This window comes from Scatophagus argus, chromosome 23 (genome assembly GCF_020382885.2).
Source record: "Scatophagus argus isolate fScaArg1 chromosome 23, fScaArg1.pri, whole genome shotgun sequence".
In the NCBI taxonomy this organism is placed as follows: Eukaryota; Metazoa; Chordata; class Actinopteri; family Scatophagidae; genus Scatophagus; species Scatophagus argus.
The window spans coordinates 9,930,179-9,954,692 of NC_058515.1; the positions used below are offsets into that span (position 1 = coordinate 9,930,179).

General features: G+C 41.0%; 1 protein-coding gene across 1 annotated transcript; it reads right to left on the reverse strand.

Moving 5' to 3' along the window:
• Window positions 1-4,378: 4,378 nt before the first annotated feature.
• zgc:194930 (uncharacterized protein LOC557813 homolog) lies at window positions 4,379-23,386 on the reverse strand. The gene is made up of 3 exons (XM_046380798.1): window positions 23,097-23,386; window positions 11,318-11,370; window positions 4,379-6,561 (listed from the first exon to the last, which is right to left on the reverse strand). The coding sequence occupies exons 2-3, from the start codon at window positions 11,347-11,349 to the stop codon at window positions 5,766-5,768; spliced, it is 828 nt and encodes a 275-aa protein (XP_046236754.1). The 5' UTR covers window positions 11,350-11,370; window positions 23,097-23,386; the 3' UTR covers window positions 4,379-5,765.
• Window positions 23,387-24,514: the final 1,128 nt, after the last annotated feature.

A 24,514-nucleotide genomic window follows, 5' to 3' on the forward strand; every position in this document is an offset into this window, starting at 1 on the left:
GCACACAAGGCGACATCACCCCCACCCATGGCTGCAGGCTCAAAAGCAAACCTGCCTGTTACAAACAGTCACATACACCGGGTGGCTTCAGGGCGGTAAACCTGTCAGAGAAATGTGGCTGACAGTGCAGGACAAGATGAACCAGGCGCAAATATTGACTCCAGTTGCATGTATGTGTGTTTACTTTAGCTCTTACCTGGGATACACAAACACGCAGGGCGTCACCGGTTCTGTCAAAAGGTTTCTCACACATTAAAGCAGCTAAAAATTGCATGAGGAGATTGAGTGTGCACATAAAACGGTATAGCTAATAATAAAGCCGTGTTCGGACTCTTCTGCTTGACTTCATAAGCAGTAAATTTATCTCAGGCGCTGAATTATTCAGGCCTCCAGGCGACAGGGCTCCCATGCCGATGCCAGGTTAAGTGCCCTACATCTTATCTTTGTCTCTGGCTATCAGCCAAGAGGAGGGCAGGTCTCTCTGGCTGGGGGTGGGGGGAGGGACAGGAACCTGAGGGAGGAAGTCTAGTCAATGTTTGAAACTTACATCGGGATGGTAAACACAGTAACCTGAAATGACTCACTCGCACTCCTTTGGTTTGCTCAAATGGTGTGATTCCAGCTTCGGGAAGTAGAAATATCTAAAAGAAAAGCTGAACTCATTGGCAACAGAGTTCATCGCCAGCCTTAATTGGTCTGGTGTGACCAGTGGCTCTCAGTGTGGTGCCCTTTTATTCAACCCAATGCAAGTTACTCTTTCTGCAAAACCTTCTCTACTTGATTAACCAGATGTCATGTTTGGACTATGTTTTGATGTTTTGGACAGCTAAAGTTACTCTTTAAGAAAATAATCAAATTCCAGTTAAGTGATTTTAATATTTAACCAGCGTGAAACACTTCCAGGGATGGTTTAGTGAATTCCAAAACAACGAGGACTATTTTGGGCTCTTTGTGAGGCATTTAAAGGTGAAAGAAGCCATTTAACGTCCACGCTTGTCATGCTTTTTCAGTACGGTGAAAGGTGAAGTCACAAACATTAAAAGGCAAACAGACGCCTGACACTGAAATCCAGAAAATCAGTTCACAGAAAATCTCAGCTTGTCTGAACTCTGTGTGATGTGTTTCAGGGTTTATATGCAACTAAACAACCCAGGGCTCGTAGAATAATCCTGTTTCAGTTGGATATTTCCTCTCCACATACATTCCCACCTGCTCCTCTGAGACAGGTGTGCATGTGCTACAATTAAGGGTGACATCATTAACGGCAAAACAAAGCCTTGAGAAAAACAAACATGTTAACCTGAGCGTGCACACCTCGGGGACTCTCCAGCCAGCTGCCTAATGGACCTGATATAAACAACATGAAGGAATCTGACACACAAGTGCTCTTTATTTGCCGGCATGCTACTTCATCTGGCAGGCTGTGGCACAAATTGGCCTGTTGCAAAACTACTTTTGTGCTGTTATCTTGAGGCGGGGCGAGGTGAATTGATTACTGTGAGACTGTGAGTCACTGCAGGGATGACGGGAAAAGAGTAGTGAAATACTAAATAATAGTTCTCAGGGTCCAGATACGCTGGAAGTGTCAAATATAGTCGTTTCTTTTCTTTTCTTTTTTTTTTTTAAGGGTTCAGTGTGGTTCATTCACCTTTCTGCTGCTGTGAATGCTGGTGAAAGTAGTCCTAAACAAACAGACTATTTACTTTTTGCATAACATTTGGTCATCAATTAAAACATGTTGCACAGCTCCAGCACAGGCAGGTTTAACATGCACTTATTGGTGTGACGCCCCTCCCCCCTGTCTTAGATTCTGGCCTGATTCTCTCAGCAGGTGGTTGACACGGGAGGGTCATCAGTTGATTAAGCTCACCTGGGCCCCTAAGCTTTAAAAGACAGCCCATGCATTGGCTCAGTTTGTCCGTTCTTACACCTGACACGCACCCTGCAGCGTCACTCTTGTTTCATGCAAAATCTGTCGTGAGGGTTTCATTCACCTTCATTCACCTGTCATGTTCCCCGAGCCAGTGTGTGTCGCTGGGCAGCAGCTGCTAAAACAACTGACTGGCTCTGTTTAAAGCATGGGACAACTATTTGTGATGTGGTTTTAAGAAACTGGCTTGGGGCTGAGTGCCACAGAAGACAGAAAGTGCTGAGAAACAGACTTCTTGGTCTTTTCGTGGCACATGTTGAGCGTAGCAAAAATATAGAATAACACACTTTATCCCTTAAGTACCTCTTCCTTACTACCCTTATAAAACTCTCTCTATGCTCTTCAGATAAAAGCAGAAATGCTCTGTCATTCAGCCAAAACAAGGCTGACTTTGGTAGCTTCCTTAGCTAAGTTGAAGGATCACAGTCTTGCAGGTGGAAGTACTTTCTCAGGGTACGAAACCTGCTAAAAACCCATTAAAAAGCAAAAAAGCAGTGCAGCCCTGTCGAGGCATGAACAAAGACCCAACAAGAGCAATGTGAACATGTACATGTGCAAAGCTTGTATATGTAAGGTTATGTTTTGATCAAACAGACTTCTGTAGAAGTCACAAACCAATCCAGCGCTGTAGCTTAATGTGACTTTCCACTAGTTTTTTGTTATCCTTCATAATCGTGCTGAAGCCCCAGCTGTGCTCTGACTATGCATAATCTACCTCTCTGCGCATCCTCGTGGTGACTGAAAGGATCAAAGTAATCTGGTGACGCACAGAGTTCAGCTCTTGTTTTCAGCGGGAAACGTTGATGAAGCGATGAGTCACTGGTTTGATTAGGCAGGAACTCCACAGCAGATCCAGTTGTCATCGCACTCCATGAATTTGAATTTGGAAATATTGTTTTCTCATTTCACCCGACAATCACACTCTCTGACTCACACTCACTTCGGTGGATGTATGACTTATTTCGTACTGCACACATAGGGTGTACATTCAGAACTTCATAAAGAAAACCCTTTTTTTTTTTAGTTTTTCACCAGTTTATGGAGCACAAACCAGCATTAATGATTGTTTGATTTGATTCTTAAAAAAATCTTGAAATATGCACTGACAGATATGACTCCAAATAAAATTACTTGTTAAGTCAGACATGACTTTGATGTGGTTTTGCTCTTTTTGGAAGAAGTCAGAGCTGGCTTGTGATTCCCCCTTGTTGAGTAGACAGCCACCCTCTGTATTCCCAAGTTATCTTGTCCATCATGGGGTAAAAATAACAATACAGCCATTGAAAGACACACATACCTTCTTGTTCACACACTCCGAGTCATTTTGGATCAAAGCTTCAGCTAAACTGTGAATGTATTCACAAACACGGGCCTCAGTGCAGTATGGAGGCTGGTAGTCTGTCCCATTGTTTGACCTCATATATGTATATGACATGAAACCGGCTCCAGTTTCACGAGGTATCGATGTGACGCTGTGAGCGGATGTATGAAAACGCTCTGTTCTCGCAGTTTTGCAGGTTAAATCAAGCAATCAAGCAAAAGCTGTTTGGCTAAAGACCGTTTTAAACATTTCTCTATGACTCAATACATTAGAAACACAAAGAAGTCTGGTGAGAAACATTCAACCCCGCCATGCCTCAAAAACAAAGTCCAACTACAGAGAGGACTTAAAATGAGCACACTATAATTGAGAGAGCCCTGGTGAGCAATTACAGCGACAAGCGAGGAGCGAGAGGGATGAAGATAGAAGAGGGTGGGTGAGATGAATAGATAAATGTCCAAAGAAAAGGCTATTTCAGTATCATCAGAGCTCCGTTCCACCCCCTGCGCCGAGAAGAGACACACTGACATCCTCTCCTGCCGTGAGGAGCCCAAGTCAGTCAGTCGATCAGGCTTTCTTTCAGCTGTGTTTCCAAGGTGCTCCGAGTGTGTGTGTCTTCTTGGCTCAAGCAAAAAAGCCCTAAGGTGTTTATTAGCCGAGGCCCCGGGGCACCTGGACGCCGCCCGCCGAGGCTCTAACTGCTGCGATAGTGAGGTTTAAACACCGAGCTCCCACAGTGATCGCACTCGTTTATGAAGAGGAGGGAGGAAGCACTTGTAAATAAACAAGCACTCGATGTTCTAAAGTCACGTACTGATGAATGCACAGCGAAGATCAAATGTGTTATGTGCCAATCTCTGCTTTGAAACCAAGAGCAAATGACACAGCTAAAAATAAGAAAAGGAACAGGAAAAAAATTCCCTCTGCAATTAGTAAATTCACTTGCAAGGGGTGAAGTAAATCCAGTTAAATTTCCCTAAATGACTTGGTTTAGGGTTAGGGTTAGGGTTAGGGTACAATTTGACTAACCTGGTTACTGTGGTAACATGGGAACTCACAGATTAGTCCCAAAGAAACATAAGCAGCATCAAAACCAATCCTCAAGTGTCAAAAAACAACAAAAGTCATTCATGGGAAAGAAAAAAATAAGTACATTCCTTTATTTTACAATACAAATATAATAAGAAATGATTTGGCAGGCACACGGTGAGTGAAAAGGGCAGTTCCAGTGAAACAAATTCCGAACTTCGCTGACCGAAACGGCTTCTTAAGCACTGAAACGCTCTTCAGAGAGTCATATCTAAGTTCCTCTGCAGCGCCTAGCCTCGATTAGTTAGTTAGGCACATGAGTGAGCTGAACTAATGTCACAGGCCAGACGAAAAATTCAAACCCTGACACATAAAATAGAAATAAAAAGAGTCACCAGGGTGAATGGCCCTTTTGTGGTTTATTCACCAATGACATGACCTTAGACGGTCTTGTTAAGCTCAAAGTTCAGTTAAGATTTAAAAACTGCAGAAAACTAAGGCAATCAGTGAAATGTATAAGTGCCTTTTTTCTAATTCATCCTTTGGTTACCTGCTCAGGACTTCAAATGTGCATAGATGTTCCGATCTGCCCCTGCATAACAAACAGGCTAACGGTAGCGCTGTGCATTAAATGACATCATTAACCGATTATAAAGAAAAACAAAAAAAAGATTTGTCAATGCACACTTGTCTGATGAACAGTGTGCAATTTTTTTTCCTTCGAAATTTTTGAAATCGATGATGACACGATAAGCTACGCATGAGGAACACGTCGTCATCGGTTAACCAACGTCCAGTTTCTTCTCACAGTAGATCAAAAACGATGCGAGTGAAGATATTATAAATAATGAGAGAAGACAAAAGCTGGTATAAAACAAACAAAGAACATACTCTGACCTTTCCTCTTCGCTCGGTGAAGGGCGAAATTCCTGCAGAAACGGCAATCTATGGCAAGAACTGCGTGTTCACAAGGAATTATTGACTCTGTGCTAGCGGTTAGCATAGTGAGGTGAAAACGCAACATGTTGGTTATTACTGTACAGGGGCGGTATGGACATGGCAAAGCACTGAGTGAGTATATACAGGCTTATTAGGACCGTGGAGTGTTTTAAATACACTAGATTCAAAAGGGCTAACAGGCTGATATGGCTGCAGGCAATATTCACAGTCTACACAAAGTCTCTTCGTTTGTGTGGATCTCTCCAAACGTCACAGCACTGGAAAAGTTGCCTCCTTCACAAGGCCTACATTATACTCTCTCAGTGTGACCAAAATAAAAAAAATTATCCATGACTGCGAGTTCAAAAAAAAAAAAATCTGTGCTTTCTGTAAACAGAGTTGTCCTTCATTCGTGTCATGTTCTTTGATTAAAACACAGGAGGTGTTATTGGGTGGCCAGGTTTGGTTTTGGACGCTCAGTGATGTTGCCCTCAGGTCCATGTCAAAGTTTTAGGCGGTGATTGCAAGAGAAAGTACAGAAGTTTGTCACTCGCAGTCATCCTCCCCGGCGGTGGCGGCCTCCAAAGCAGCAAGAGCTTCTGCCACCATCGAGTCCGTGACGCTCTGCACCTCCTCCTCCTCCTCCTCCTCGTCCCTCGACTCCTCCTCGTCCTCGCTCTTCATCACAGAGATCCCGCTCTCGACGGTGGAAACATCCGGAGTCTTTGGCAGTCTGAGCTCATCCTTGGTGTCGGCCGAGGACAGGCTGGTAGTGCTGGTGTGGATGTCCACGGACAGGACGCTACCCTCGTCCCCGGTGTCGCACGGGTACTCCGGTGTCCCTCCCACGCCCTCGTCTGTCTCGTCTGCTGACAGGCTTTCCCTGCCAATCCCACACTCGTTGATGGAGCTGTCCCACCCATTCCTTGTTGCACAGTGTCCCTGCTCACCATAGCTCACATGGTTCTCGTACTCCTGTATGTTGGGGTAAACAGGCACTTGGCTCGGGCCTTTTTCCTGTACCATCCATCTCGGTCCCAGAGCTTCTGGTTGGATGATGTACACCTCTGCAGGTGGCGCGCTCGCCTGCCTGTGCAGCTCCCTTGCAGTGGGCGCCGCGTGCAGCCTGTGGTTGACGTGGTTGTTGTCCACCTCCAGTTTCAGTGTGCTCTCGTTGGACTTGCTGTAGCCCGGGTTATGGAAGCCCTGCTTCTGCTTGTTGTGGCTGCTGAGCGGGTCGCCGCTGGGGGCCCCGCCTGAGAAGTGATGGGACTGGTAGAGCGAGCTGCCCGCAGAATCGGTCTTCCTCACATCCACCGTGACAGAGGGGTCGTAGATGTAACTGTGAGAGAGACAGACGGACAAGGTGTTACTTCTAGTCCTGAAATCAGTAGCTGATTAACTTATTAGCCTTTAAAGTCATTAATCAAGAAAAACAAAGCCAAACAGGTTTTTGTTTTTGGAAAATATAAGAATTTGCTGCTTTGCTCTCAAGACTTTGGCGGTCCTCTGAATTTTCCTCAACGAGGTCGAGATTTGTGATTCTGAGTGAAACATCTCAACAACTATTGGATGGATTGAAATGCATTCTGTCTACGAAATCTATAAATCCCTGTCAGAGTTATGCTTGGCGTCACTATTTGATTTCCTGGATCAGCGTGGCGACAGACAGAGACGAGGACTATTTCTGTCCGCCTGACTGGGCTCCAGGAGTCGGATGTTCCCGTGACAATCGATGAAAACACCATCCCATAATGAGCACTGACTGCAACAAGGACATTTCATTGTGCTTCTTTCCAAATGCCGCCGTTCCGGCTTCAGACATGCGCTTGATGTTTACATGTACAGCATCCGGCTGCAGTAATGTCTGCACCGTTCATGTGAATGTCACATATATTATGCAGACTGCTGCTGAAAGGAGGGGAGAAAAGTCAAACACTGACTTCTACTCTCAGCTGCTGTTGTGTTGGTGTTGTCGGCGCAGAAGCAGCCGGGGGGGTGGAGGGGGTTGGATTACTGCAGGTCACATGTCAGTATGTTAACAACATAATGGTGTATTTTACAATCTCAGCTTTTGACCCTGGACTCTAGCTGCCCATAATACTAAAAATGTAAGATTATTATTTTTTTTTTTCGACAGAGAAAGCTAATGAGAAGACCCTGATTGCCTTTGTTCACAGAAAAGGTCTTGGGGATGATAGTTCAGAAAATGCACTTTGTTCTGATTTGAAGGGAGAGGAAATGAGGACAAAACACGAATGGTCCACTGATTATGTGCAAAACAAACCCTATAAATGATAATAAACACATATGTGTTCACTTGTTGTTATTCATTTTCGTTAAAGAAGACGCAATATAATGAGCCCTATTTATGCCACACAGTTCAGCTCATTAAGGTGAGTGGTAAACGTTGAACAGAAAGGGGGGGTTTTCACCTGCAACCTGCATAATTAGAGCTTCCATTCTCAATCAGACAGAGCAGCGACATTATTTAGCACCGATGCAGTGCATTCTCCTTCACTCCTTCATTAGATGTTAAACCCTTGCTCTCGTCTGCTCAGCCCCTCTGCTGTGAAGCGAGTCTTTTAGAGGATAAATTACAGACTGCCATGCGCTGTGAAACAGACCTGTCGATGTCGTCCCAATCCCTCGCAGGGCGGCTCAGGTCGATAAAGGTCTGAGACTAATTAATGCTCATTTAAGCTCTGCACCTTCAATAGCCTCCTTGTAGGCTGTAATGACTTGTCTGATACCTCATTTTGGAGGATTTTCTTACAAGGGTATAAGCGCAAGATCTCACACAGCTCAGAAGGTGTTAGGAGTGTTGGCAGGGGGGCTTTGTTTTCTAGATGGTGTAACTGGCTGTCAGACGTCACCTGCTGTGAAACTCTTGTGGTTTCTTTGTTGTTATGTTGTTTTCATTTGTTTCCTCCTCCACCCTGTGATCCTCATAACCCAAGCAGAGATCCCTCCATCTCACACCTCTCCAGGCGCCCCCTCCACGCAAACCTCCTCCTCGTCTTTGTCTGCGTCACTGCAATAGTTACTAATCTACTATCATTCTGCACTTGACTTCTCCTTGATTTGAGCGCCTTCCCTCAGGCTTTTTCCATCTATCGTCTCACTCCCCGCCTCCTCCTTCCTTCTCAAGTTGTCCTATCTGTTCTGCTTTTATTTATTTATATTTTTTTAAAATCTCCCTCTCTTTTGGCTTTACTGCACACTATTCATGCACTTAACAAGATAAATTCCACATGTATCGATTGATTCAAAAGCAGCTTTTCTTTTTTGTCAACCCCTCCCCTCATGGCAAGCAGACACACAAAACCATCACCTGCCGACGCATTTATAACCACAAGTTAACACACACATGCTCACCCTCTCCGACTTAAGCACCTCTCTCTCTCCCCGTCTCTCACCCTGCATCCTCCCCTACGTCTCCCTTCACAGTGGAAAGCTGAGAAAATGAATGTTTTCCATTTCTCTCTCGGCCACCGCTGTGTCCTGGCTGCCAAGGTGAAATCTGAGATTCGCTTTCAGAAAAGCCAGACACTCAAGGTGTTTCATAATTTTTTTTTTTTTTTTAACATAGGGTCATTCATGATGTCAGACAAAAAGCTGTGTCACAGAATGTAACAGTTCTTTTTCCAAGGTATTTTTAAAGACTCAAACTTGTTGCTGCAATTTTCTGCTTTTTGCCTTTTGGTGAAGTGGACACAGACAAAACAGACAAAAAAGGAAAACTAAGATTTTGTCTGGGAAAGTCTGGGGGAAGATTCCTTCCTCACGTTTAGACTAATATGATGAGCCACACCAACCTTATGTGAGCACAATACAGACAATTCACATGCTCCACAGGCTTAAGGTGATTAAATTAAAATATAAGATGGGTTGAAGTGGTGTCTATGGATTTTATGCCACCAACATCATTAGACTTGTGATGAACATCCTGATCTTTCCTTCTGTCAGTGTCCTCTAAAGTCAGTGGGAAATTCTACCTTGGAGTGGCAAATTAAAAGGCGATACACAAGAATGCATGTAATGAGTTCTCTGAAAATAAAATAAAAAAATAGGAATTTTGTGGTACATTCAATTTTAGTTAAATTGCTCAATATCTGAATGGGACAGCTGCATCGCCTCCGTTGGGGGGCAGAGGACTCTGGCAAAATGCAGGATCACCTGGGGGGAAAAAGGGAAGCAGATCCTTTCGAAATGACCCATTTTGCATGAACCACTTCTTTTGAAGTAAACTGAACCCCCGAGTCTTAATGTTTTGGTTTCGCGTGGATTTTCAATGAAATTTACCTGGAAGTTTAAGTTTAAATGTTCATGACAATAATTTACGATAAATGAGCTCCTTCTGTGACACTGATGGCTCATATAACACTTCAACATGTGTAAGTAAGGATACAAGATTTAGAGAAAGATAAAATTAACTTCTCTTCATGTCCCAGAATCCCTTTTTAAATAAGCAAGAAACTAATAAAAACCTTCATTTTTTGCTCACAGATCGATATGTTTAATTCCATTTCAATCTACCGGTTTTCGAAATTAAATGAACACTAAGCCATTCAGCTTTAAAAAGAAATAAAAACCGAGCCTTGTGTCGTGTCAGCCTGCTGATACTGAGGCAGTGCTGTTGACCCAGTAACCTGCGCAACCCCAAACGCCACTAAGCCCAGAAATGTGACACTCCAGACAATTAGGTAGGTATGTGTGTGCGTGTCATAAGCATTCACATGTGTATCTTTGACATGGGAAAGAAAAAACAGTGTCTGCGTGTGTGTGGGATTACGACTCTGGTATGCGAATCAACACACGGCCTTTCATTAATCTGCAATCAAAATCTTGTTTCCCGGCACTGTTCTGTCTCCTCATTCGCCTGAAAAAAGAACAGCGATGTCGAGCCCTGACAACGATGCCTTGTAGACCTTTAATGAATAGACAGCCCAGCAAAGAAATACAGTAACCACGGGTGATGACTATTGGCATATTGACTCAAAGTTTGTACAGTGTACACGTGAGGCTGAGAGCGCAGACATATTTTAAATGGACCTCTCACTATCTGCATGAAACAAGACAAGAAATCATTATGTGGGCAAGGAGACATTTGAATTGGTTCTGTGGACCGGCAGATAAGGAAAGCTACAGTGAGAGGTTGTTACCGAGGAGGTGGACATTTACAATTTAAATAAGTGATTCGATTCTGTCCAGGCAGCTCTGTGAGGCTGTAGCAGCAGCAGCAGCAGCAGCGGTGCTTTCAGATAAATGCTAAAATGCTAAGTTAGGATGTTCACCATCTTAGGTTAGCGTGTTAGCATGCTAATGTTTACTACTTAGCACATTAAACACAAAATACAGCTGAGACTGGATGGGTTAAAAACCGACTTATCGAATATATAAGAACAGAAACAAAACAGAAATACAAAATCTTGATCCTGTTGTGTTTTTTTTTATCTATTATTAACTTATCTTGAGTCAAACATTTTTTTCATACAAAGGTGGCCTGCGGTGTTTTTACAGCCGAGGTTTGCCACATTACCAAGAAATAAAGACAACCTCCAAGAGCATCGTAAAAAATGAACCCCCTTTCACAAAGCAAAACGTTAACCTTTGAGAAAGAGCACAGGAACTGTTTCATGCAGTAAAAGCCATATATTTACTGTTATTCAAGGTGCCATCCACTAACTAAACTGATCACAAGCCAACAAACCTTTCCTGAAGTTCTGTTGTGTGAAGAGTGTAAAGCTCATTGTGGTTTTGGGTACACAGATAAAATGTTTAAATAGAAGTGGCTTGACTTTTATTGGCTATTTATCCCAATTTGCTGACATTTTACAGACTAAACAATAAACTGCTAAAAAAAACCAAAAACAAATGAGGACAATAAGCAATAGTTGCAGGTCCACAATGAACACAATAAGCACAATAAAGTCTGTAGACGATTGAGTGAGCGACGGGTGAAGTTTCTGTAATGTGATGCTTCCGTTGATTTATTTTATTAGTTATGTTTCAGTACTTTGAGTACGGTCGTGCAGAACAGTGGCACAAAACAAACAAGGAGAGATAATAACCACAGAGTCAGACACACATCTCACCTTTTTATCATCCTGCAGCATTGGCACCCCATTTGGCCAGCTGTGTCGTGGAGCTGTGGAGGGACATTAAGAAAGCAATTAAACTTTAATCACACAAACACCCTTCGACTGAACAGCACAGAGAAAATCGAAAGCGACAAAACTTCTTTGAGAGCACGCGCCTATCGCTTTCAGAAGGTGATATTTTCCCATCAATCTGAGCTCGCTCATAAAGGAAAGGTTACAGTTGGCTCCACAGACACTGGTCTGTACACACACACACTTTGACAGAGTCTGAGACTGCTATTGATCGGTCAGTTCACCACCTCTGACATGTGAGCGGTTTTTAAATGAGGGCTTTTTCAGGACTTTCTCGAAGATTTCACCTCATCAGTCAAGTTTTTGCTTTGCCCTTGATCTCGACGGTGTTTGGACACGAGGATGAAAACTCTGTCTGCCCGAAGGTCCGATAAAGATGTTATTGCCATCCATCATGGTTGTGTGTGTGTGAGTGTGTATCGCAGATTGGGTATCTGTGAGCAGAACAGGAGTGACCTTTTCTCTCCTGGTGGTGTGTTGCTCCAGGCTTTGGCATTTCATTGCCTGGGTAAATAATTAATCACTGAGTCTTGAATGGAGTTTGTCTACAAGCGAAGGAGAGGACGCGACAAAGGTAGAGGACACAGTATCTCTTTGTGGACTAAAAGGAAGGATGTGTGCCCACGGGACAAAACAGTTTCTTAACCTTAACTATCTGACCCTCTGGGTCAAGCACATTTCATTGAAAGTCTAGACTTTATTCTATATCTTTTGCCAACAAATTGAATGAAAATATCAAAACGTTGTTCAAAAACCGTATGGTATCAAATATGCAGGTAGGGTGCAGTCCTCAGACAGGAGTGAAAACTGCATTTCTTCTGACCGTCTGGGACTATTTTCAGTGCCTAGTGAGCATTAACAACAACAGGATATGAAGTTGAATGTTTTTCTGTGATATTTAAATGAATCATTTCCACGAATATATCAATTCAGTTCAATTCATTTATATAGTTCCAAATCACAGCAAAGTTGTCTCATGACACTTTCCAGTTAGAGCAGGTCTAGACTAAACTCTCTCATTTAATTTTTGGTACAGAGACACCCAGCAAAACCATGAGCAAGCACTTAGCGACAGTGGTGAGGAAAAAAATCATTTTTAGAAGGCAGAAACACAAGTTTGATTTTTAACAAAACAGCAGATAATTTAAACAGAAACGTACATTCACATCAATTTTACGATGAAATTCTTGCACAATCCTAAAAGCACACAAAAGTGCACTTCTGAGGTGTGGGAAAACAAACAAATGAAAAAATCTAATAAAACAAAACATGTCAACCATAAAGAATCATTTATCCTCTGATATTTTGTTGGCTAAAGCGGTTTCATGCTGCAGCTGTGCTGGTCGGTCTCGTTTGTCACTGCTGCAGTTTGCTGCTCCGCTAACGTTAATCTCTGCGTGATGAAAAGTTCACAATATATTTCTCGTTCGTCTCTTGTGGGTAATTACTGAGCTTACAGCTGACTTCCCTGTTCACACACTCAGTGAGTGATACTTAAACTTTGGCGAGTTTTATTTTGTTTGTGACCTTATATAAAGCATTTTTTAACGCGTTTTAAAGCACAGTAGAAAAGAAAAACTTGAATCCAGAAGGTTGTATTCTGTTTAGTGAGGGAAAACAGCTGTAAGAATATTTAATGTCTGTAATGTAATGTATTTCATGAGTTTTATACTAACTTGACTAAATATCTCTGCAACACAAAGCACGACACAATGTCAACAGTGTTTCTTTACATCCTAGTTAATAATCTTAGTTTATCTTATCATATATGATAATATAAAGTTTATAAACTAAAATTCTGACCATATCTTACAAATTGCACCTTTACAGAGTTTGCACACTGCTGTGTTCACATAATCTAAGGAACATCACTGATGTGTTTTTAATTGTTTTGCACAAAAGTGGAGCTCTACAGCACAATAACATAAGAATATCAGGTTACAGCAACACAGGCTATACTTGGTGTTAGATTTACTTGTGTATCAACTATTATGTGTGTATCCATTAGTCCTGCAACTTTTCAAGAAGCGATAAGGCCAGACAAATATGATGTAACAGGTTTCAGTTATGTTGTGGGGCATCTTCGTGCAAAATCCAGGAGGGATCGAGCTGGGCCGCGCTTGGAGAATTGGTATGAAAAATGCACATGGGACCAACAAAATACACTCATGGCAGGGTTAAAGTGAACAGATTTAGACAGGGTCTCCTGAGTTGTAAAATATTACAAGCTGCCTATAAAGGCTAAAAATGCAGTGCTGTAAATAGGACAACCAAAACCCAGTTATATATTTTTTTTATTTGAAAGGCTGTAATTATTTGTGCAAAAGCAACAAAGCATGACTAAACTATTCCAAGCTCTGAAGGTCTATTTATCCCCCCTACAGGTCAGGTTTGGCTGTGCTCCAACATCAAGAGCCTTGGTGCACTCACTGAGGATGCAGACAAAATCTTGGACAAAGACAAGCACAAACCTCTCGTCTTTGCGAGCCCCCGTTGTCTCTTTCTTCCTCATAGAAACAATCTCTTGTGATTTGAGGTGGGCTTGACCGTAACTAGGTTGAAACAATCCCCACCACACATTCATCGACATTTTCACTGGGACCTCCAACACATTCACAGCCACTTCTGAAAAAGCCAAGAGGGTCACCCGTGCCAAGTGCAATCAAAAGCGCCGCAGAGGCCCAGTGGTTCGACAGGCTTTAAATTGAGACCCCTGTTTTACACACTGTTGCACTGGCAAGCACCAACCCAGCTGAAGTGTCCCTCATCTTCCATGAGGGGAGCAAGAGTCGAGGTAATTTCCCAGCGGGCAGTGGGAACTATCACATTAATGGAGCGTCGCATTAGTCCAAGCACACTGAAGTCAGTATCAGCTGACTTTTACAATTACTAGCCACATTCAAGAAGGTCAATACTCATCTGACAAACTCCAACTCTCAATCTGCTCATCGTTCATATTGATTTCTCCCTCCACCACCACAAGCTTCCTCCTCCATCTGTTTGGTTGTTGTGCGGTGGCATTTCTTGCCTTGTACATCATGTATATTCCATATCTGTACGACATGCATCTGCTTTCTGCTCTCCACATCCTTGGGGGTGTTTTAATGCACTCGGAAAGCAGTGTCGCAGGCTGCTGGGATTCGTCTGGGGAGCATCTTGGAGCTCACTCTGCTCTGCCAAATACGACTGCACAAGCGGTCCTAAACCGCTTGACATGACAGCTTTTAATTATTATGAATTCAATACCAGTATGAATAAGTTTAGATCCATACTGGTGCCATTTTTCACTACAGATAAAAACACTGGATTGGTAAGGGTTGCGACACGGAGTTAATTAAGGGGTTAATGATACATTTCAATTAAAACAGTCTTAAATAGAATTTCATTACTGAATTATTTCCCGATCCCGATCAGCTCTTAGGAGCGTTTTAGCGTCTTTCAGCTCATTGTTTTGGCTCTGTCAGACAGAGAAAGTTAGCCACTAGCTGGTGAATGTAGCATTTAGTAGCTAGACGGTCAGAATTTTTCTCTCAGGAATTTTTTTTGGATCGGAATCATCCAACAGCAGCATGATTTATATTCATCAGCAACATTTATTCAAATAATTGGGCGTCGTGTCATTTTGTTCAAACAAAAATCCAATACCAACATTTGAAAAGTTGCCAGTCACTTAAATGTCTGATTATCTGAATTAAAACTTCTCTTTTCTGTCAGTCAACTACTACGTTAAATGACAAATTTTTTCAGCCTTGGTCTTTCAGTTCTACATATGAGACAAGAGTTTGATTGTTATTCATCTTCTAAACTGTTTTCTTTCATAATGAGTTTTTGCAATATTATCTGGTCAAATCTGGTTGATGGCACCGCAAATAAATAATATGAGAATAAACTAAAAGGAGTCAAACAGAAGGTGGCTCAACATGATCTCTTCAAATATATTTACCCCTGAAGTAAACCTCATGACTTTCCTTCTCATGTGTCAAATCATGGGAGTTGAACGAGCTTTGGAAAAGCTCAAGGCTGGGGAAAAAAAGCTTGTGTTCAATAAAACATTTGGCAGCGATGTCATGAATAGTAAGCCCTTCTTCATATGTTCATCACTTTCTATTTCATCTTTCATAAGCGTCATATGACTCGACTGTATACAGTAGATACAGTAGTGCTGAGACACATAAGTTACAGAAAATTTAAGGTTCAGCAAAGCTGAACTGTTTATTCACTGCTGCATGGCTGCTGTTACACTACAGAGAAGCAGCTTTCTGTAAAGCAAACTTTGCAGACTTTCAAATAAGTCTTCAATGTAAATGCAACTTGTAGTAAACAGCAGACAGAAATGGGATCAATTAAATATTTAAATTACACAAATTCAAGAGGTTTTTATTTTTTGACACCAAACATGCATAATAGATTGTTATGTGAGCATTTTGTGGTGTATTTTGGCTGACTTCTAACATCTATCGAGGTCACACACCATCAGGCAGCCCGGCTAATGGTTGGCTGACTGGGTCGGAAAAATCTGGTTTGCACTGACATGGAATTGAGTTGCACATTTGCAAGGCAAAAAACACTGGCTCCTGGTTGACTGACAGTGTGATCGTAGTGTTACCTGCCTCGAGCCACCCATTCTGCTTCTGGTCAGCACAAACAGCACACAGTTGGAGGGGAACTAGTCCTGCAGGGCAGAGATGATGCAGTGCCATCATAGCTCGAACATGAACAACACTCCTCCAAGCAACGAGAGGCCAATGAGTAACTAGCTAACTTCATCACTGTACTGATAGCTAAGAGGCACTGAAATGCAACTTCCCCAGAACTCTGCTTAAAGAAAATAAGACACTAACGCAACTAACAAGGCATGTTCTGGCTCCGGCGAGTCGACTTGCAGCTGTCATCTTTGCCACACTGTGTTTGCAGAGTAAACAGTAGACACACAGAGAGAGGTGGAAAAACCAGGAAATGACAAGCTAATGCGGTGAACACCCATGAGCCCCCATTGCTACTCAGTGTTAAAAGATGAATCTGCATGGATCTAAAGACCTGACCCGGCCTGCGTCAAACGGAGCTGAATGCCAGCGGTTCGGCCAAATCTGATTCTTGAACCTGTTCAGAGATCTGAAGCTTTTAAGCTTACAGCTTAGAAGGTGAAACAGAGGAATCTTTGGCATTTTTTTTCTTGAACATGACTTGAATAATTAATAATTCATCAAAATTAATAATGAAACAAACTTTTAATTCACAATTCATATTCATTTAAAAATTAGAACAATAATAATAATAATAAAAAATAGAATTGGGGGATAGACAGGTAGGTTTAAGTTTGAAAGTGACGGAAGGCAGAATGTACCTGCAGTGTTAAAGCTTATCAGAGGATTCTTGAGAAACTGTGAGCCATGCAAACTTGTCAGAAATGAGGATTTTCTCTCAGCCTCTAAAGCCTCCCACAGGCTTTACAGCATCCGACTCAGATTCACATCAGAGCACCTAACTGACCAATCATGTTGTTCCCCTGGAGACTTTCCAAAGTCATAATGAGATCAAGAATTCAATCTGTGCATCAAATGACTATCATTCATTCAGATATTGGCCATTGTTGGCTGGCAATAACAGTCCTTTATCTGTTCCCTGCGCCGTTCAATATATTATATATTGCTCCTGTTTTTTATGATAGGGAAGATCGTAGGACGATTACTGAAGGGGAGAGATATTTCAGCGCTGGCAGCTTGGCTGAGCTCCCATTCTTTCACTTTCTGAGTTTTCCTCAGAGGAAATTGAAACATTTCATCTTGGAGAAGCAGGTGCAATAAAAGTGAGATTGCGGTAGAGTGTCCCCTAAATGTGGATTGGATTGAAATCCAGGGGATACCCGTGAAGGTGGCAGTCAGAACCATTTCTGAAGGATTGCTGCGGATGGAAAAAATTCATCTGGAAAGATAAGGCTTAAAATAATTCTTCCTCCGGAAAAGAGTCCGGTGGAAATTGATTTTACCCTTTAACAGTTTTGTTTCAAAACAGGAGTTACTGTGTACAACAACCCCAAAAGTGACTCCTGCTCTTTGAAAAGAGGACATGAGAAGAGGGGTTTGAATACATCTAAATCCTTTCAAGTCTCTTATCAGATCTTATGTTTAGAATTCAAGAAACTTATTAAACAAGTTATTATGAGCTGAAATGAAAAAGGTAGATTCAATTGAGATCCAGAGTTTTAAGGCCTTTGTTCAGTGTTTAATGAAGACAACAAATTAACCTATCGTCTCAGTCTTAAACAGCTTAGTAAGTAGAAACATGGCTCTTTATCGCTGACTGAGAAGGAAGAAACACATGAGTAGCTTCTATGTTTTTGTGCACAACCTTTAGATGCAATCTAAAAATGAGATGAACATGATAAAATATATTTGCTCAGGATGAAGGCACAATATGCTAATAATGGAGATCTTTTTAACCTTTGGGCCCAGCTAGGCTAGCTGTTCGCCCCTGACTGCACCTCAAAGAGATAGTCTTTCCTCCGTGTTGCATATGATACCAGTTGTTTTTGTTGTTTCCTTGCACAGCTGAAATCTATCCACAACCATTTCACTATGAATGTGGGTTTGAGTTGCTGCTCTAAACACTGCGCAAACCAACCCTTAGAAAACTAAATACAGGTAGACGAAGTCTAGAGACAAAAACAAAGAGCCTGAATGAAGTCAGAGGCTTGCTAATACATCACAAACATTCCTTTTCTCTTATCTACAGACAGTAATTGAAAGTACATTTGGAGAATTGTTGCCTGAGGTGTAGATATGGATGTTCCTCTGGAGGGTCTCCAGTGAACAAAGCAGTCGAGTCTTTCGCAGACAAAAACCCTGCCGCTGCACCACAGCTCCGTCACCTGACAGATACACGAAAAGGTCGGCTTATGTAAGCTGTGTGTTGCATGATAAAGTCATAATTTATATCTTGGCACACGGTGTGTTGGTGTTTTTCTGTGTGGGTGACTTGGGAGGGGTGTGGTGATGGCGAAAGTGGGCTAACTGGTTTGACTGTCCTGTCTGTTGTTTTTGTTTACTGTTCTTTATCTTTTAGCTCATCTACAGTGCGTTTTGTCACAGGCTTAGGCTTTTTTGAAATTTGAACTTTCAAATCATGTGCTTCAAAGACAAAGCTGAGAGGAAAGAGGCAGGAATTACTGGCGTTACAATGGATGTGAATGGTCTGGTATGCTAAAAGGGAAACTGGGAGGACATGTTTGACCCAGTTTTCAGTAAATCATTAATTTAGAAAAATACTGTTTTGTGACAAATGCTATAAATTCAGCAAACTCCTATTCCCCATCCTCTGCTCTGCTTCCTCACATCACTATTATTTACCTTCATGTTGCAAATGTTCACTCATGAGACTACAGAGAGTCAGGGATGCTCTGGTTTGATCAGGCATTAAATTAACAACATACCAACCAAAAAGTCAAGGAAAATCAGTGTGAATCATGCTGTGTGTTCAAAGACCAATCAAGAGGTGACAAAATTGATGCAGAACACTGATTTGCAGCTATTTTATTATTTTGAAGAATTGTTTTAAGACATTTGTCAGGTCAATGTGGCAGTCTCTGGTTCCACCTTCTCTAATTGGTAAATTTGCTACTTTATTTTTTGGGCTGCCGGTCAGACAACAACATCACCCTGAGCTCTGGTAACTTGTTAAAGTGTATTTTTGCAATTTTACGATATTTTATCGGCCAAAGAATTAGTCCATTAATAGAGACAATGGTATGCTGATAAATATTTAAAAAAATCTTAAAAATAACTAAGCTTCAGACTGATCCAACACTGCAGTTATTGTTACAGGGCTGGTAGTGACAACTTTGACTGCAATGTTGTGTTCTGCTCTGAAAGACTTGAGGAGGAGGAGGAAGGCACATCTGGCAGTAGTTAATTCATCGATTCATTTTCCTTTTGATCGTGTTATTCCGTGCTTATGTAAAACACTCTGAATTGCTTGTGTGTTAGAAAGGTGTTATGCAAATGCAGTAAAGATGCATTGGCTTACTTTGCTATTCCTGCAACTGTAACTCAAGAACACCAGGGGATATGGCTGAAAGCACTGGGAATCGCTCAAGATTTTATTTCTTAATCTACAAGCCACTAAAATCATGCCTCCATGCATTCAAATAGTGTCTGATTATCCTGAATTATAACACTATATGGCACTGGGACACCTGACCATTACACAAACAGGGATTTAATGACATCACATTCTAAACACACAGACAGCTTTGTGGCTATAACAGCTTCCACTCTTCTGGGAAGGCTTCCCACACACGGTAGTGAGGTCAGCCACTGATGTTGGACCAAAAGGCCTGGCTCACAATCTCTGTTCCAGTTCATCCCAAAGGTGTTGGATGGGGAACAGAGATGGGCCTTCCCCAGACTGTTACCACAAAGTTGGAAGCATAACATTGTCCCAAATGTCTTGGTGAAGCTGAAGCATTAAGGGGTTGAGCCCAACCCCTGAAAAACAGCCCCATACCACACCTGGTGTGTCCGAATACTTTAGTCTATATAGTGTAGTTCTTCATTTAATCTCAACATGCAGGTTTGTTTTTGTAATATATCTTTTAGCCCATTTTTATCAAGCTGCACTTGGCTTTTATCTCATGTATGAGTTCTTTAAACCTGAAGTAAAACTGAAAAGAAAGCAATTATTGACAGGATTTCCTTGTAGTCATCAGCGACTGGCATTGCCCTTGCATTCGATAAGCTGGTCAATTTAGGCCTCTTATCGGCTCTGAGGCTTTTAAAATCCAGCTGAAATGTCAATACATGATTTTAAAGTCTCAGCAGTGACAAAAAAAAAGAAAAATGACACTGTATCACCCACTGCTTTATTCAGCTTTTAATAAGCTGTACATACAGCAGATGAGATAACCTTCAACACCTGATAAATCTTCTCACAAAGGAGCTCGAGCTTTTCAACCTGACTGAAGTTAATGTATACATTTTTCAAATGTGACTTGCACAGAAAAACCGCTACACTACATACTACAATGGACACACAGTTTGGTAGGTCAGTCAAGTGTCTGTGTGTGCGCTCCTGTCTGTTTCTGTGTGGAATAATATGATGTGCTGTGTGTAAACATCCTTCTCAGATGGCCTTGGGCAGCAGTCTGATGAAAACAAGTCCTGTCTCCTCTCTATTACCCAGCAGCCCACACTTATCGATAGCACTGCCCTCCTCGCTCTCGCACTGCAAACAGACCTGCTTTCCTCCTGTGGATCCTCCTGACCCAGGAGCTCTGAATCGCACTTTAACAAGTAAACAAAGAGCAGCGAGGAGCCTGAGAAGAGTGCACTTTTAAATGATGCAGAGCCGGCGATGCAGTGCTAAAAGAAAAGAAAAGAAAAGAAAAAAAGGAGGGCAAACTACCTCTTCGATTCCTCGACATTCAAACAACCAATACGTAAACAAAAACCTGTTTGTTTGTTTTTTAAAATGATGATATCTTTACATATCTTATCAGACAACACAATGTTCAATTCAAAACACAGAAGAGCAGCAAACCTTTACGTCTGAGATGCTGCAGCCAGAAAATATTTGCTATGTTCTGCTTGACTGAACAACCGTAACAATAAATCCATCAGTTGCAGATGAATTTTCTGTTTAATCAGCTCACTGACTAATTGTTTCTGTATGTCACTCAGAAAAGCTGGACAAAATTCTCTTGGATTTGTTCCATCGCTGATTATTCTAATTTAAGGCTGCAAGTAAGGATTATTCTTATTATGCAGTCTATTTATGATTTTTCTCAACTGATGGAAAAAACTGAACGCATCTTTCATTTCATTAAAACTAGTTTTGCACTGTTGACACGTCAGTTTGTTTTTACTCAGACTCAGAGTGCTTTGGACTATTGCTTCTTGTTTTAATTTCAGATTTTCATTATGGTTTCCCTGTTGTTCCACAACAGCACACCCTTTAGTTTAACACAAATAAACTGGACACTCTGTTTTCCAGATCATACTGTCAACAACTGCGCTGAGCTTCATCCTCTTGTTTGTGTCCTGTTTCAGGTCGAGTCATCCAGCCCGGTCGCAGCCCAAAGCAGACATAAATATTATTTGCATACACTTTTGATAGCTTGTTTTGCTTAAGAAACTACCGTATGGGTGGAGTCTGCCACAAAAGGTAAAATGAAATGAGTTTAGCACACCACAACCCAGCATCATGTTTAAATCAACTATCATGATGTTGTAAATCTCACCTGCCTGAGGCTAAAAAACAAAACAGGTCAGAAAACCTTTGAGGAGTTTTAAGAGACATATTAATGTATGAAAGCTGCCCGTACGCGACTGTTAACATCCTGTTTAAGCGTGTGAGTACGATAAACGACAGACCGGTTTGGCCCCGCACATGAAGTTTGCAAATGGCCCAGGGTTCAGTGAAACGACGTGTTAGATGTGCAAACAAAGCCCAAGGCCGTGTACATGAGTTCTGGTTAACTGATTTGAGATCGCTCCTCCTCCACCTCTCCACCGCTGCGCTCCATCCCAACGAAGAACAAATATCCCCAACAACACCTCTCCATTCACTCATTAACTTCGCCAGCCCATGTGCAGCAAGTTCAGGGAAAGATGGGAACTTTCAGCTTGGTGTGTGTGACAAACTGAAACGTAACCGACTGTTACTGTTGAAAAAAATTGAAAAATTGAGAAATAATCTTATTCCCATTTAAAAAACATTGGTGTGTGAAAAGATCTTAAATAAACAAAACTTAAATAAAGCAAAACCACACAAATAAGTATAGATGGGTATAATAGACTGATAATGGAATTATTGTGACAGACCCACTGCATAAAGACAGGATTATTTATTACTTTAAACTATATTAGTTCTACTGGAGTTGAAACAATTAGTCAATTAACCGATTAGCAGATCAACACAAACTTATTAGGATTTAATCATTAGAGTTACTTTTAAGGCAAAAATGCCAAACATTTTCTCTTTCCAGCTCGCATTTTACAATCTTCTGACACTTAGCTGACAAAATAATTATTGAGAAAAAGAAATACTGAAAAAAAATCTTGAGCAAGAGTAAAACATTAAAAATGTGGTGGCAATTTCACAGGTTGATTGCAGCGACTCTTAAGTTTTAACTTTCACTATTTGTCAGCCAACAACATTTAAATTTAGTGTCGGGAAATAAAATGCACAGAAAGTGAACAAATAAATGAATAAATATACAAAATCCACGTCATTCAAATCTTTAAAATATCTTCCGTTTTTTGACTTATGCTTACCTACGGTTCAAATATGTACATGTAAATAATAATTTGCTTGCTGTATATCATTATGTGTAACAGGTGTCTCCATTGCCAGTGTAAAAACCGTCTTACATTTGAACAGCGCTACTCAAAAATAAGCTTACAATAGTATAAATATACATTTGTATTTTTACCTCCTGTTGTACCACTCTAACATGGACAAATTATAGCTACAACAAGCCTGTTTTGTGTAATATTCTGAAGTTTTTGTGCTTTGTTTTCTCTCGCCATATGGCTGACGTTTGTGCAACAAACATTCACCTGTTGCTGTGAATAACCGTCGAGGCTCCGCTAGCAAAGCTTTAATAACTCATGAACAACACTTTTCAGATTAGTTTTAAACTAACCATTTAAAGTTAACTTAAAACTAATAGCCAGCAAAGTAAATAAATGTTGTTTCAACCTACCTGTTGCGCTAAGCGAAGGTGTGGCACTTTGCCCTAGGTATCAAAAATTCACGGATAACTTCAGTTGTCATTTAAGTTGTTGCACTTCCGGTCCTTTACTGAGTAGAAATTATACGCGACGGTGAAAAAATACAGGCTGCATTCAACATCTTCTGTTCGACTTGGCTTCATTTCTTTGGTTTGAATTGTTGTGGTGAATCGCTGAGACGAGTTCCCCCCCTCGGTGACTGAACAGTCCCATGTCTCCTGTTTGAACAGCCGTCTACTGATGGTTAAGTTGGTCTGGGAAACTAGTGGACCACAGTCAATTGCCTTATAGTGTCATACAACTGTTTCCTGTCACAACTTTCACAATAAAACTTAGAAACCCTAATCCTACCCTACTCATTTATAAAGTTGCTAACATAGATTTACAAAGTGCGTTGCAAAATAAATTAAAGAAGTTAAAACTCAACAAATTAAAGAATGATAACAATGTTATAAATTATGGATAATTATAGCGTTAATTTGAATGTCATCCTAATCAAACGTGCTGTTATCTTACCTTTTGAGACAGACTTAAATCTTAGTGATGTGAATTTGTAAAGGTTCCAGACTTGTGAGTCATGATCCCATATATGGTCCCAGGGTAAATCACAGGGGTTAAAAGATAATTAAAAGGATAATGAAGACAAAAAACACATGCAAAATTATATTTACATTTTCTGACTTTTGTTACTATATTTATACATCTAATACTATTGTATCTTAAAGCCCATGAACTAAAAATAAAGTTCTTCATTGCAAGAAATTAAAACAAACAAACAAAAAAATTTAATTGAACAGAATTGAACAGCTACAATCTGAAAGGAGGCATCACATCAATTTAAGAGATAAAGTATTTTGGTAACAGTCAATAAACAAGATACATTATCAACTCTTAATTTGAAAAGGGTTTCTTAATGGGCAGCACAGCTTCAGTGATTTTTAGTTATATCTGTGAATGTCTGCTTATTAATAATGATTACCATCTAGGGTTATAATTTACCCAGATTACAATTTACACTGCATCATCAAGAGGCCATATGAGACTTTATTACACCCGACTTCCTGTCTCAACCTGTTAACCTGTAGGCAGCTTGACGCGGCTTAACTTGACCTGCCTGTTACACAGTTACTGGGTTGATCACATGACTTGGATGCGATTAGAGTGGAATCAACTCTTAACACTTTCTATCCATTTAACAAAATCTGGCCTCAGCTCAGGAAAAGAGAAAGAAAAAAGTGTAAATGTAGTGCCAAAGTGTAGTATGAAGGTATTACTACATTAAAAAAATCTGAAAAAGATCAATATTATTATTATTATTATTATTGTTATTATAAAAGATCAACATTTTTTTCAGTTGTGTATCTGATGTGTGATTACAAAGTATTTTCCA

Coding starts and splice junctions, on each gene's coding strand:
- zgc:194930 (XM_046380798.1), bottom strand. CDS start 11,349: ATGGGGTGCCAATGCTGCAGGATGATAAAAAG. Junction 6,562..11,317: donor TGCTGCAGGATGATAAAAAG/GTGAGATGTGTG, acceptor TCTCTCTCACAG/TTACATCTACGACCCCTCTG.